The 13,598-nt window shown below is 43.1% G+C and overlaps 1 protein-coding gene across 1 annotated transcript in view; it reads left to right on the top strand.

Moving 5' to 3' along the window:
• The window catches only part of patl1 (PAT1 homolog 1, processing body mRNA decay factor), a 45,483-nt gene that overhangs the window by 12,894 nt on the left and 18,991 nt on the right, over nt 1–13,598 (top strand). Inside the window, exons 7-11 of the mRNA XM_085912452.1 lie at nt 5,125–5,325; nt 6,555–6,656; nt 9,042–9,128; nt 10,535–10,755; nt 10,864–11,008. Of these exons, the coding sequence (XP_085768578.1) occupies nt 5,125–5,325; nt 6,555–6,656; nt 9,042–9,128; nt 10,535–10,755; nt 10,864–11,008 (756 nt within the window). The remainder of the gene's footprint in view (nt 1–5,124; nt 5,326–6,554; nt 6,657–9,041; nt 9,129–10,534; nt 10,756–10,863; nt 11,009–13,598) is intronic.

Below are 13,598 nucleotides of genomic sequence, written 5' to 3'. Positions count from 1 at the left end.
CACTCTAACTTATTTTGCAAGAACCACATGGGAGACAGTATGCCCTTTAAGCACTTGCAAGTAGAGAATTTGTTCGTTACTTTAGGTACAGCAATGTTCGAACAAAGTCTGACTTTGGATTCTTGCAAGAGAGTATTTATTGAGAACAAGTAGGGTGCGGGTGACATTGGACATGTTTGGTGGTCACCTCAACAACTGGTTAATTAGTGCGGAGGGTCCCAGCTCATTGTTTTACAAGGTTATGGAAACAGAAACTAGTGGAGCATTTTAGATGACTAACTAAGCAAGAATGTTTCCACACCATTTGGAAAGTTTCAACAACTAAATGGTTAAACTTTTCAGAGTCAAGGAAAGGTAAAAGGTTTAAACAAAGTTAATAATTCTAGTCTACATTCCAATATAATCATACGATCAAGATAATCTGTAAACCCTAACAGACTTCATTTACATGCAGTCAAAATTTTGGTGAAGATTTTGGAAACGTTCGGTGTAACCTGTTTACATGCGTGAGTTACTCCCACATTTGAATATCCCGATTTAATATCTACGTGGCCTTTTGAAACCTGAATACTGCCAATATAAATGTTTTTAAAGTGTTACAGACTTATTGGGCCCAAAATATATGGAACTGGTCTGGCCCACTTGAAATCACATCATGGTGACTCTGGCCAATGAACTAATATGAATTTGACACACCTGCTCAAGAGTATCGTAATTTCTCGACTATAAACCGCACCTGATTATAAACCGCACCAGCATAAATTCGAAGATTATTTTTTTTAATATAATAAATAAACAGAACTGTACTAAAAGCCGCATGTGCACGCATGTTATTTACAAAGAAAGACTGGACACAGAAAGGCTTTTTAAAGATTTAATAATATACTAACATTTCTTTCCAAACACTGCTGTTTATCGCAGTTTCACTACATCGTGAATTTTTGAATTTTGAAAATTTGTGAATAATTTCACATATAAGTCGCTCCTGAGTATAAGTCGGCCCCCCTACCCAAACTATGACAAAAAAACGCGACTTATAGTCCGAAAAATACGGTAGTTATTTGATATATAATTTATATATCGTTATATGGGCCTGATAATTTGAACTGCAAATGATGACGAGTCCGATTGCGGCGTTGATTACATAGAGGACGATCGATGGATTTAATGCTTTGGAGTGACGCAGATAGTTTGATAATATTGTTGTTTATATATTAGTTATTTGATATATAATTTATATATTACTATTAAGGCGAGCGCCTGGTGGCCGGGCCTTAGCCCGAAAAGACAACGTGGGTCCCCCTTCCCATGGGCTCACCACCTGTAGGAGGGGCCAAAGGGGTCGGGTGCAAAGTGAGCTGGGCGGCGGCCAAAGGCGGGGACCTTGGCGGTCCGATCCCTGGCTGCAGAGGCTAGCTCTAGGGACATGGAATGTCACCTCTCTGGCTGGAAAGGAGCCCGAGCTGGTGTGTGAGGCAGAAAAGTTCCGACTTGACATAGTCGGACTTGCCTCCACACATAGTTTTGGCTCTGGTACAAGCCCTCTCGAGAGGGGCTGGACTCTCTTCCACTCTGGAGTTGCCCACGGTGAGAGGCGTCGAGCAGGTATTGGCATACTTATTGCCCCCCGGCTGGGCGCCTGCACATTGGGGTTCACCCCGGTGAGCGAGAGGGTAGCCTCCCTCCGCCTTCGGGTGGGGGGGACGGGTCCTGACTGTTGTTTGTGTCTATGCAGCGAACGGCAGCTCAGAGTACCCACCCTTCTTGGAGTCCCTGGAGGAAGTGCTGGAGAGCGCTCCTTCTGGGGACTCCATCGTTCTACTAGGTGACTTCAATGCTCACGTGGGCAATGACAGTGAGACCTGGAAGAACGTGATTAGGAGGAACGGCCCCCCCGATCTGAACCCGAGCGGTGTTCTATTATTGGACTTCTGTGCTCGACACGGATTTTCTATAATGAACACCATGCTCAAGCATAAGGGTGTCCATGTGTGCACTTGGCACCAGGTCACCCTAGGCCGCAGTTTGTTGATCGACTTGTAGGCAGACAGAATATAGCGCGAGAGGAGTGCAAGGCAGCCAACGTGGCCCAAAAGGTCTGGACGTTATGCAGCCGAGGGGGGAGAGAGTCAGCTGGACTAACAGCCTGGAGTATGAAGCTGTTGGTGAGTCTGGTGGTGCCGGAGAGTAGGCTCCTGTACCTCTTCCCAGAGGGCAGCAGATCAAACTAAGTGTGAGCGGGGTGACTCACATCACACACAATCGTGGTCGCCTAGCGAGTGAGACGGGAGGTGTAAATGTCCTTCAGGGAGGGGAGTGAAGCACCAATAATCCTATCGGCTGTGTTCACTATGCGCTGCAGGGCCTTCATGTTGTATTCAGTGCAGCTACCACCCCACACAGTGAAACAACTGGAGAGGACGCTCTCAATGGTGCCACGGTAGAATGTGGTCATGATGGCTGGTGGAGCACTCGCTCGCCTGAGTTTCCCCGGGAAGTACAGGCGGCGCTGAGCTTTCTTCGCCAGTGATTCAGTGTTGGTGGTCCAAACTGTGTGCCACAGGGGTCAGTGTTGGGACCAAAATTGTTTATCATGTACATAAATGACATATGTAAAACTTCTCAATTACTCAAATTCATTCTGTTTGCTGAATCCTTGGTATAGGTGAGAATTTGCAGCAGCTTTTGAATAATACCACATCAGAATTCATCAAAATAAAATCTTGGTTCAGTACAAATAAGTTATCATTAAACCTAAGCAAGACAAAATTCATTATATTCAGCAATAGAAAGATTGTGTCAGTGATGCAGTGTTGGTGCTCCAGGAGAGGTCATCACTGCTCACTCTCTCCACCACATTACCGTCGATGGTCATCGGCAGGTGTTGGGCGTGACCCTTCCGGAAGTCAACAACAATCTCGTTGGTCTTGCTGACGTTCAGCTGGCGGTTGTTGTCTCTGCATCACGTGGCCAGAAGGTCGACCTTCTACCTGTATTGAGTCTCGTCGCCCTTGGTGATGAGACCCACCAGAGTCGTGTCGTCAGCAAATTTCAGCATGCGGTTGCCGCTGTAGGTTGCAGTGCAGTCATGCATCAGCAGGGTGAAGAGCAGCTGACTGAGTACGCAGCCTTGGGGGGCCCCTGTGCTCAGCGTGATGCTGCCGGAGATAGTGTCGCAAACACGAACCACCTGAGGCCTCTGACAGAGGAAGTCCGGAACCCAGTTGCAGAGGAAGGTACTGAGACCCAGTTTGTCGAGTTTGCAGATCAGACGCTGTGGTAGAATGGTGTTGAATGCAGAACTGAAGTCCACAAACAGCAATCTCACATACGAGTCTCCATTTTCCAGGTGGGTGAGGGATGAGTGGAGGGCAGAGCAGATAGCATCCTCAGATGGCTCAGTACGCAAACTGGAAGGGGGTCAAGGGAGGGGGGAGAACGGATTTGATGTGCGTCATGACAAGCCGCTCAAAGCACTTCATGACAATGGGAGACAGTGCCACGGGACGGTAGTCATTAAAGCAGGAAGGAGCAGGTTTCTTTGGCACAGGTATGATGGTGGCATCCTTGAAACATGATGGGACAATGGCCTGCTGCAGGGAAATGGCAAATATGTCCGTGAAGACACCCATAAGCTCCCCAGCGCAGTCCTTCAGCGCTCGACCTGGGATGTTGTCTGAGCCTGCTGCCTTACGGGTGTCTATTGCAGCAAGCGTCCTCCTCACGCTATCGGCAGAGAGGCACAGGGGCTGCTCGTATGGAAGGGTCTTCAGCGGGCAAGTGAAGACAAGGTGAGAAGCTTGGTCATTCGGGAAGGTCTCGGAGTAGAGCCGCTGCTCCTCCACGTTGAGAGGAGCCAGATGAGGTGGCTCAGGCATCTCATCAAGATGCCACCTGGATGCCTCCCTGGGGAGGTGTTCCGGGCATGTCCCATCGGTAGGAGACCTCGCGAACGACCCAGGACACGCTGGAGAGACTGTCTCTCGGCTGGTTTGGGAAGGCCTTGCGATCCCTCGGAATGAGCTCAATGAAGTGGCTGGGGAGAGGGAAGTCTGGGAGTCCACCCTAAAGCTGCTGCCCCCGCGACCCGACTCCGGATAAGCGGAAGAGGATGGATGGCCTGTGGAATAATTTGAACTGCAATCAATGTCAGCGGCGTGGCGCATTCGCGGCATTGTTTACATAAAGAACGATCGATGGATTTAATGATCTTGAGTGACACAGATGGTTTGATAAAGGTGCTATTTATGTTACAGTTATTTGGATAACATAATGTTACGTCAGGCCCATTCTCAGCTCTGTGTTTATGTCACGTTAGCAGACTGCATCATTTAGCCTGTTATTGCTCGTTCATGTCTGTTCTTGGTGTTAGATTTTGTAAAAAATATTTCCCCCAAAATGCGACTTATACTCCGGTGCGTCTTATATATGTTTTTTTTTTCACTTTATTGTGCATTTTAGGGCTGATGCGACGTATATTCCCGAGCAATTTTTAGTCCGAAAAATACGCTAGCTCCAGAGTAGACGTGACCAGGAAATAATGAATAGGGTGACGCAACAAGATGTCACCAACAATAGCCCAGTGCCCCATAGTGACCGGAAGAAACCTTTACAATGCATGATCAGCTGTAGTTCCTACGTTAAGAGCCAAATTGATTGCCTTTAACTTAAAAACAGCTTCATATGCATTTCTTTTGTCCCCCATAATGAGGGGTTGTGTATAAAAGCTTCCTTTCTTTAGTAATGTCCGTCTTGATCTCGTTCTGTCTCTTCTTTTTGTCAATTACACGGCACTATTTGCTTGGCGCATGGACATGCGATCAACACACCACTGCTCTCAACATTGACTGTCTCACATATCCCTCCGCCCAGCAGAGCGGTGCCGCACAATAGCGGTCCACAGCCTTTTTACGAGTGTATAAAGGTGATCAAGTCATCACAAAAAATCACGAAAAATCCATAGATACGCCGCACCGGATGACAAGCCAAAGGGTTCAAAACTTGAGGAAAAAGTAGTGTTTTATAGTCCATAAATTACGGTAATCTAGCACATTTTTTATGTTTTATGAGATTACTCTCATTGATTTTATAATACCCCATGCTTGTTTTTGGATGGCTCTTCAGGATAGTCCATTAATGTCAATAATAAAAGAGGTTGGACTTCCAAAACGTCCATCTCAGGGGAGGAACGATGAAGGACGGGATTTGTCAGAAAGGGTTCCACCTCCACGCTCCTCTTCTCCTGTGATTGGCTCCCCTCCAGTCAGGGCAGTGCCCATTGGAACTCCGCCGAAGCAACCAATAAGTCACGCCTTAAATCATCAGGTACAAAGCAGATCACAGCTTCCAGTGATACATTTCTTTTTTTCTTGCTTGTTTGATATTCTTTGCAGAATATTTTTTTTTAAGAAACAGACAAGACTACATGTGTGAGCCAACTAAAACCTTTATTTACAGAAATTGTCTAAGTCATGTCAGAATTCAGTTGTTACTGTTGGCCATTTATCAAGATTACAAGAAGCTTTTTGCAATCCTGCTAATAGCTACTACAGGTGCAATGAATAAAAAAACTCACAGTTCAAACCGAATCACGAATTTGAGTCACAATTCTGACCGTTTTTCAGATCAGCAAAAAAATATTTGAAGAAAAAAAGGTAGGAGGATGATAGTGCTACTGTGGATCAAAAACGTTGAACGTGTAGTCATGTCAACGCTTAAGTCAAAGTCAAAGTCAGCTTTATTGTCAATTTCTTCACATGTTAAGACACACAAAGAGATCGAAATTACGTTTCCCACCGTCCCACGGTGACTAGACACATTACACAACACATACGAGCAACAGGTGCTTTTCCAGCTTGATTGCCAAAAAATAGTGAATTAAATGCATAGGAGAAGCTAAGGCACTCTAGCAAAGGAATTTATTGCCAACGTTTCAGCTCTGTCTTAATTAGGGCTAATTGAAGCATCACTGGTTTGCAGCATATTTAAAACGAAAAGCAGTCATGTAATGATATCTCGTGATGAATAAATCACAATTTTGCTTAAATTATTCGTCAGTAAGTCTTCTGGTCATCATTTCGCCCACTGTTTTTTCCCCCTCACTAATTCTATGATTTGGTCATGTGCTACTATGCTGACCTTTGACCTTCACTAGCGTGAAGATAGATAATAAGTGCTGTTTCCACATTTAGACCAATACAAGTGTGATTCAATAAGAATAGCAACAAAAAAAAAAAGCAGATTACTGGCAAGAGGAGCCATTTTTTAGAATAGTTAACAAAGAAAAATAGATGAGCTATTGAAGTGGTCCTTTGGGGGCTGCGGGCTGTTGGTGATACATGACTTGCATGATCCACGAGAGGTTTCAAGTTCCTCTACTCTCTGGACTGGTGATGTTTTCACGTTAATAGATTTCTTTTCACCAACCAATTTGCTGACCATGTGCTGCCCAAGAGCTGATTGGCGATCCGTTATAGAGCACCACTAAAACTCTGTTTTATCCACACTAAAACTGTTTTCTTCTTCTGTTTGTTTCTGTGTTTTTGTGTATGAAGATTCATCATCCTACAGCAGTTCATGTGAGAGCCCCAATCCAGCACAGATACCCTCTTCCTTTCCCTGAACGTTTGTCACCCAACACTCTGCTCAATTTTGCTGTGAGTTTTTTCCCTACCTTCTTCGATGGGTAATAATGCCACACTGCTTTTCTGTGACATCATCTAATTTTGCCTTTCGCATCAGTGTGAGTCACTTGATATCAAGTATTTTTCGATACGGTCAATCATTGATGTCATTTTCAGTTGACAGTATATGGCAAAATGGCCACCTTCTGAGATGGATAAAATCGGATCAATTTTGGTACTTAATTTGTATTACACAACTGCAATATTGATGACATAGATGAAGATTTTGTTCCAATCGGCAGATTCCCGACTTTTTTGGACCAAAAATAACCACTTTCGACGTAAGCGCAAATCCATTGAGAAATTTTCACGGGAGAAACCGTAAAGCAATTGATTGATCGTTATTTTAGCAATTTGATAATCTCAATATAATTGGTTTTCGAATTCAATCTGATTACATACAGTACAGGCCAAAAGTTTCATTCGAGGCTCATTCAATGGATTCTTATTTCAGGACTATTTACATGTATATTCTGACTGAAGGCATCAAAACCTTAAATAACACATGCATCTGCATACTTAACAAAAAAAGGTGATATAACTGAAAACATGTTTTGTATTTTAGTTTCTTCAAAATAGCTACCTTTTGCTTCTTTGCACAGTCTTGCCATTCTCTCAACGAGCTTTAAGAGGTTGTCACCTGAAATGGTTTTCACTTCACATTGTGCCTTATCAGGGATAATTAATGGAATTTCTTGCTTCATCAATAGGGTTGGGAGCATCAGTTGCTTTGCGCAGAAGTCAGGTTAATACACAGCCGACCGACAGCCCTATTGAACAACTATTCAAATTCAAATAATGCAAAACCAATCAGATAACTAAAGAAATATAAGTACCCGTCATTACTTGAAGAAATGAAGATCAGTCGGAGAATTGCAAAAACTATCAATGTCTCCCCATGTAGAGTCACAAAAACTATCAAGCGTGACAACGAAACTAAACAGTAAAGATAAAACTGAAACTGAGGACCAACCTGGTAAAGGAAGATCAAGAGTCACCTTGGCTTCACCCGAGTCACCAGCCTTAAAAATTGAAAGTTAACAGCAGCTCAGATCACAGACCAGATGAATGCCACGCAGTTCTAGTGGCAGACCCATTTCTTGAACAACTGTTAAAAGGAGACTGCTTGAATCTGGCCTTCATGGTCAAGTAGCCCCTACTTGACCATGAGAGAGGCAACAAGCAGAAGAGATTCCTGCGACAGTTGACCTGGCCTCCAACATTCACCAGACCTGAATTCCAATCAGATGGTTTGGGGTGAGCTGGACCACAGAGTGAAAGCAAAGGGCCCAACAAGCGCTCTGCACCATTGGGAACTTCTTCAAGACTGTTGAAAAAACATTTCAAGTGACTTCCTTTTGAACCCCATCGATCAAATGCCAAGAGTGTGCAGAGCAGTAACTAGAGCAAAGGGTGGCTATTTTTTACGGACCTAGAATATAAAGCATGTTTTCAGTTATTTCATCTTTTGTTTGTGTGTGTGTGTGTGTGTGTGTGTGTGTGTGTGTGTGTGTGTGTGTGTGTGTGTGTGTGTGTGTGTGTGTGTGTGTGTGTGTGTGTGTGTGTGTGTGTGTGTGTGTGTGTGTGTGTGTGTGTGTGTGTGTGTGTGTGTGTGTGTGTGTGTGTGTGTGTGTGTGTACTAATAATGCCACGTGTTCATTCATAGTTTTGATGCCTTGGAAAAAATATACACTGTGTGGAGAATTATTAGGTAAACTGTATTTTTGAGGATTAATTTTGTTTTTGAACAGCTACAGAGTTCCCAGTCAACCAAAATGTTAATTAACCTTAAACTTCAATCTTTAAGAGAGTAAAATTGAGATTCTGGCTTTCTTGGGAAAATTGACTATTTGCAATGAAATGTTTGATGGTTCTGAGGTTAGCAATTTCAAGTGTGCTGCATTCCCTTGAAAGACCTTTTACAATTTTTGACTTTTCAGGGTCACTTAAATCTCTTTTTTGTCCCATTTTGCCTGAGGAACGCAAGCTGCCTCATAATTATGCAGTTATATTGGGTGTTGATCTGCTGAGAACCCACCATCCTCCATCACACCTCATAACACAAATAAACATCACTTGCTTGTGCTTGTATTAAGTATTCAAGCTTATACAGCATGGAGTTGGAAAATATGCATATAAATGATCATACGGTCAAAATATGCACTTGCCTAATAATGCTGAACACAGTGTAAAAGTGGTATTGATGTATCCCTGTATACTGGTAACAGTGGTTTATGTCATTGTGCCTGATATTCATATGAACAAAACAAAATTTCTCCTTATTTAGTTTCATTTGTCACTGAAATCTTTCCATTATAAATTAGATTTATATTTAATTTTTGCCCTCTCCCCCACAAGAACTCGCCACTGTGTCGTGGACCATTTCCTCCAGGAGTCGGCCCGATGCTGTCACAGATTCAACGGGCCCAGCTCCTCAACTCTCAGGTCAGTGGTACAGCCACAGTAAAAATAATACAGTGATCCCTCGCTACTTCACGTTTCGTTTATCGCGGCTTCACTACATCGTGGAATTTTTTTCCAAATTAAAAAACTGGATGGATGGATGGATGGATGGATGGATGGATGGATGGGTGGGTGGGTGGGTGGGGTGGGTGGGTGGGTGGGTGGATGGATGGATGGATGGATGGATGGATGGATGGATGGATGGATGGATGGAGTTTGTCTGTGTGAGACAATGCACACAATGTTCATTGTTGAAAATGTGGTCTTTGGTCTGTGGTCTTAGTACTGTAGGTGTCAATTTATGTCATTATCATGTTGGTGAGTGACATGATAATGTCACACAATAGATTTGGCTGAGCAGAGGTGTGTGTGGTGTGTGTGGTGTGTGTGCGTGTGTGCGTGTGCGCGTGCGTGCGCGAGCGCGCGAGCGTGCGTGAGCGTGCGTGAGCGAGCAATTTACACAGACATCCCAAGAATATTGTTTACTAAAACTGTTCTGTAAAGGGAAATGTTCGAGAATTCATTCAGACCATTGTGCAGGTCTCAACTTAAAAAAACCTTAGGTTGAGGTAATTGCTGCCAGGATGCTCACCTAAATCCATTGGATCATACACTTTTTACGTCTTGCATTGTAATTGACGTGTGTTCAGTAAAAACCTGGAAACCTATGTTCCTTCTAAAACACATGCTGAGCAATTTCACACTTTTCTCACAATCTCAGTCACCACGCAGTCACATTTCTACACTCATTCCTTCATTTCCACCCCAGTTTAATTTACAAACAGGACACTCCACATATTCCCACTTCCCTTACGGTTTCACTAGTGCAACCAAGGGATTCTACGCCAGTCCCGACTGATGTGCGCAGCCCGGCTCTTGGAGAAAAAAATATCCGAACCGATCTGCACACGCCGAGGTGCAGTAGAAGGCACCGGCATCGCTGAATGGGCAAATAGAAAGAAAGAAAGAGGAGAAAAGAAGGAAATAAAGCGGAAAAGCGAGAATACTGCTGGGAGGCTGCCACTCACAACAGCGCCATACCAAAAAAAAAAAAATTTATTACATATTACATAACCAATTTCAAAATTCCTGTTAATTCCAAAGGTTTTTTTTTCTTGCAACTGTGTGCATGGATTGCAGGGGTGTCTAAATCCAGCTCCCAAAGGCCGCTATACTAAGTGTTTTAGATGTTTCCTTCTTCACCTGAGTCAAATGCTCTGCAGAAGCCTGATAACAATCCTGATCATTTGGATCAGGTGCTTTTGAGGCAGGAAGCATCTAAAACATCCAGGATATCTGCCCTCCACAACTGGATTTGGACACTGGATACTGTATGTACTGTCCTGTGTGTATGATATTATTTATATCACACATTCTTCTCTTTCTAGGTGGCAGGAGTTCCTCGTGGTGGTCCAGTGCCTTCTTTGTTACCAGCTGGTGGTGGTTTCAGACCATTTTTCAGTGGCCCGCACCCTGCACACGGTCATCGAATGGGGCCGCCGCATCCGCATGGTCATCCTAACCACATGCCACCCATCAGGCATAACGCCACTCATCTCCATCCTCAACATCGGCGCATACTTACCCAGCGCATGCAAAACAGGGGCGGGTATGTGATCGTCCGTCGTTTATTATGTACTTTTAACAATGCCAGAGCTGAGCCTTCCCATAAAACCAATCTCATTTGTCCCTTTTTTTTTTTTTTTTTACCCTGAAGAGAGCGAAGCAGAACAGGAGGGGACTGGCGCAGCAGGGACCCATATAGTAACCTGATGACTCAGAAAGAGAAGGAATGGGTCACTAAAATCCAAATGATGCAACTTCAAAGTACTGACCCTTTCCTGGATGACTACTATTATCAGGTTTGTTAGAATGTTATATGGCTGTGTATTTCATGTTGAAACTTTGACTTGTCACTTTGCCCATACAGTGGAGCCGCTGAAGTTTTACAGTATAACTTGATTACATTTTCTTGTAACATATACGTTTAAAGTCACACATAACATTCGCAATTGGAGTGCTGTTGTGCGGCATCACAGGGAACATCATATTGTGAGATGCACCTCAGTTCAATGTGGCTTTTTTGCAACAGCTTTTACAAAAGAATGTGCTGCATATGCGTCACGCAAAACCTTATATCTCGAGAGCTCACTTCAGTAAGCATGATATCAAGGCCTGCAACCAACAATTTTGACAATTGATTAAAATTTTGTTGATTAATTGGTGAATCTAATTATTTAAACATTTTAATTTTCATGCAGTTACCGTATTTTTCGGACTAAAAGTCGCTCCGGAGTACAAGTCGCATCAGCCATAAAATGCACCATAAAGGGGAAAAAAACATATGAGTCGCACCGGAGTTTATCGCATTTGGGGGGAAATTTATTTGACAAAATCCAACACCAAGAAAAGACATGAACCAGCAACAACAAGCTAAACGATACGGAATGCCAACGTGACATAAACACAAATGAGGAGCTGAGAACGGGCCTGACGTAACATTAGCAGTGATTCAAATAACTACAACATAAATAACACCTTTATCAAACCATCTGTGTCACTCCAAATCATTAAATCCATCGATTTCATCGTGTGCGGTGCGTCGCTGACGTCGGACTCGTCGTCAGTTGCAGTTCAAATTATTCCACAGGCCCATATAACAATATATAAACTATATCAAATACCAATAATATAAACAACAATTTTATTGAACCATCTGTGTCACTCCAAATCTTTAAATCCATCGGAATCTTAGTCTTGTCACTTAAAAAAAAACACACACGCAGCTGTTGACGCCAAAAAGAACTACGTGCGCCGCAGACGTCAGACTAGATATATAAAATAAATGTAATCTAAACAACAATTTTAACGAACCATTCGTGACACTCAAAATCATTAAATCCATCGGAATATTCATTCTCTGTGTCAATTTAAAAAAAAAAACACACACAGCTGTTGACGCCGGAACTTCATGCGCTGCTGACATCAGACTCGATATATCAAATAAATGTACTGTATTTTCCGGACTAAAAGGCGCACCGGATTATAAGGCGCATAAAATAGAAGCTATCCTGCAACAAACTGCGGTTGACTAGGGTTGCGGTATGCATCCACTAGCCAATAACCAATGAGCCCTCTGTAAACAATTGCATTTCTCAAACTATCTTCTATAAAATTATCAGAACTGACTAAAGTTCGATCTAACACATTGGTACTGCTTACCTATGTTTCCCTTCCATATCCATCCATAAATTTACTCGAATCATTAACAGAGCAGCCTATTTTGACATGAAATAGCTTCGTGCGTATAGCAGCTATCACTATAGCATTAGCCACCCACAGACTCCAATGAGCCTCAGCTCGCAGACTCCCATGAGCCTCAGCAAAGTGTAAACAATCGCGTTTCTCAAACGAGCGCTTATAAAATGATCGAAACTGACTAAAGTTTGATCTAACACATTGGTACTGCTTACCTATGTTTCCCTCCCATATCTATCTGTAAATTTACTCGAAAGATTACCAGAGCATCCTATTTTGAAATGAAATAGCCCCAACAGCTATTCAGTGACGCCCCCTGACCACGGTTACCGTAATGCTGATAAGCGATGCGACCTTGTAATTTACTAGTCGTACTAAAACGTACTGAAAATTTTGGCAGAACACTGTGTACAACCAGTATGGATCAACAAATTCATCAATTGATCCATATATAAGGCGCACCGGACTATAAGGCGCACTGTCGGCTTTTGAGAAAATTTTAGGTTTTTATGTGCGCCTTACAGTCCAGAAGATAGGGTAATATGGACTACAATTTTAACAAACCACCTGTATCACTCCAAATCATTCAATACATCGGAATATTCATCCTCTGTGTCAAAAAACAAAACAAAACAGCTGTTGATTCCGGACCTACGTGCGCCGCTGACGTCAGCCTCATTGTCAGTTGCGGCTCAAATTATTCCACAGATATACGTATATAACTATATTGTAGCGTTACCAAAGTACCAGGCAAGACGTCGGATTGGTAACCAGTTCTTTATTTCACAATACAAGACCTCGACATATGAGCCAACACACGCAAGCGCCCTGGCTCGCTCTTCCCGTCCCCCCTCCTCTCCCTGCTGCCATCACGGCCTTGTTAGACAATCAGAAACTACTAAAGTCTAACAACATACACGTTGCTACTCTAAATAAACTATATGTCAAATAACTATAACATAAATAACTAGTTTATCAACCTATCTGTGTCAGTCCAAATCATTAAATCTCCTGACTCTGGAAGTCAGTGAATGGAACTCATTGTCAGTGGGGCTCCATTTATTCCACAACCATAGTGCGCCCTCACGCGGTTTAAAGTGAAAATAACATGCAAATTGATCAACTATACTAGTAAGTACGTAAGTAATGTGTTAATGATCAAGTAAAAATTGGTGAAAACCCCCCCACCAAACT

The sequence above is a fragment of the Syngnathus leptorhynchus genome, chromosome 5 (genome assembly GCF_054491065.1).
Source record: "Syngnathus leptorhynchus isolate UIUO chromosome 5, UIUO_Slep, whole genome shotgun sequence".
Lineage (NCBI taxonomy): Eukaryota > Metazoa > Chordata > Actinopteri > Syngnathiformes > Syngnathidae > Syngnathus > Syngnathus leptorhynchus.
Note: the sequence above shows the minus strand (reverse complement) of the source record. Positions and strands in the feature narration are given on the sequence as shown.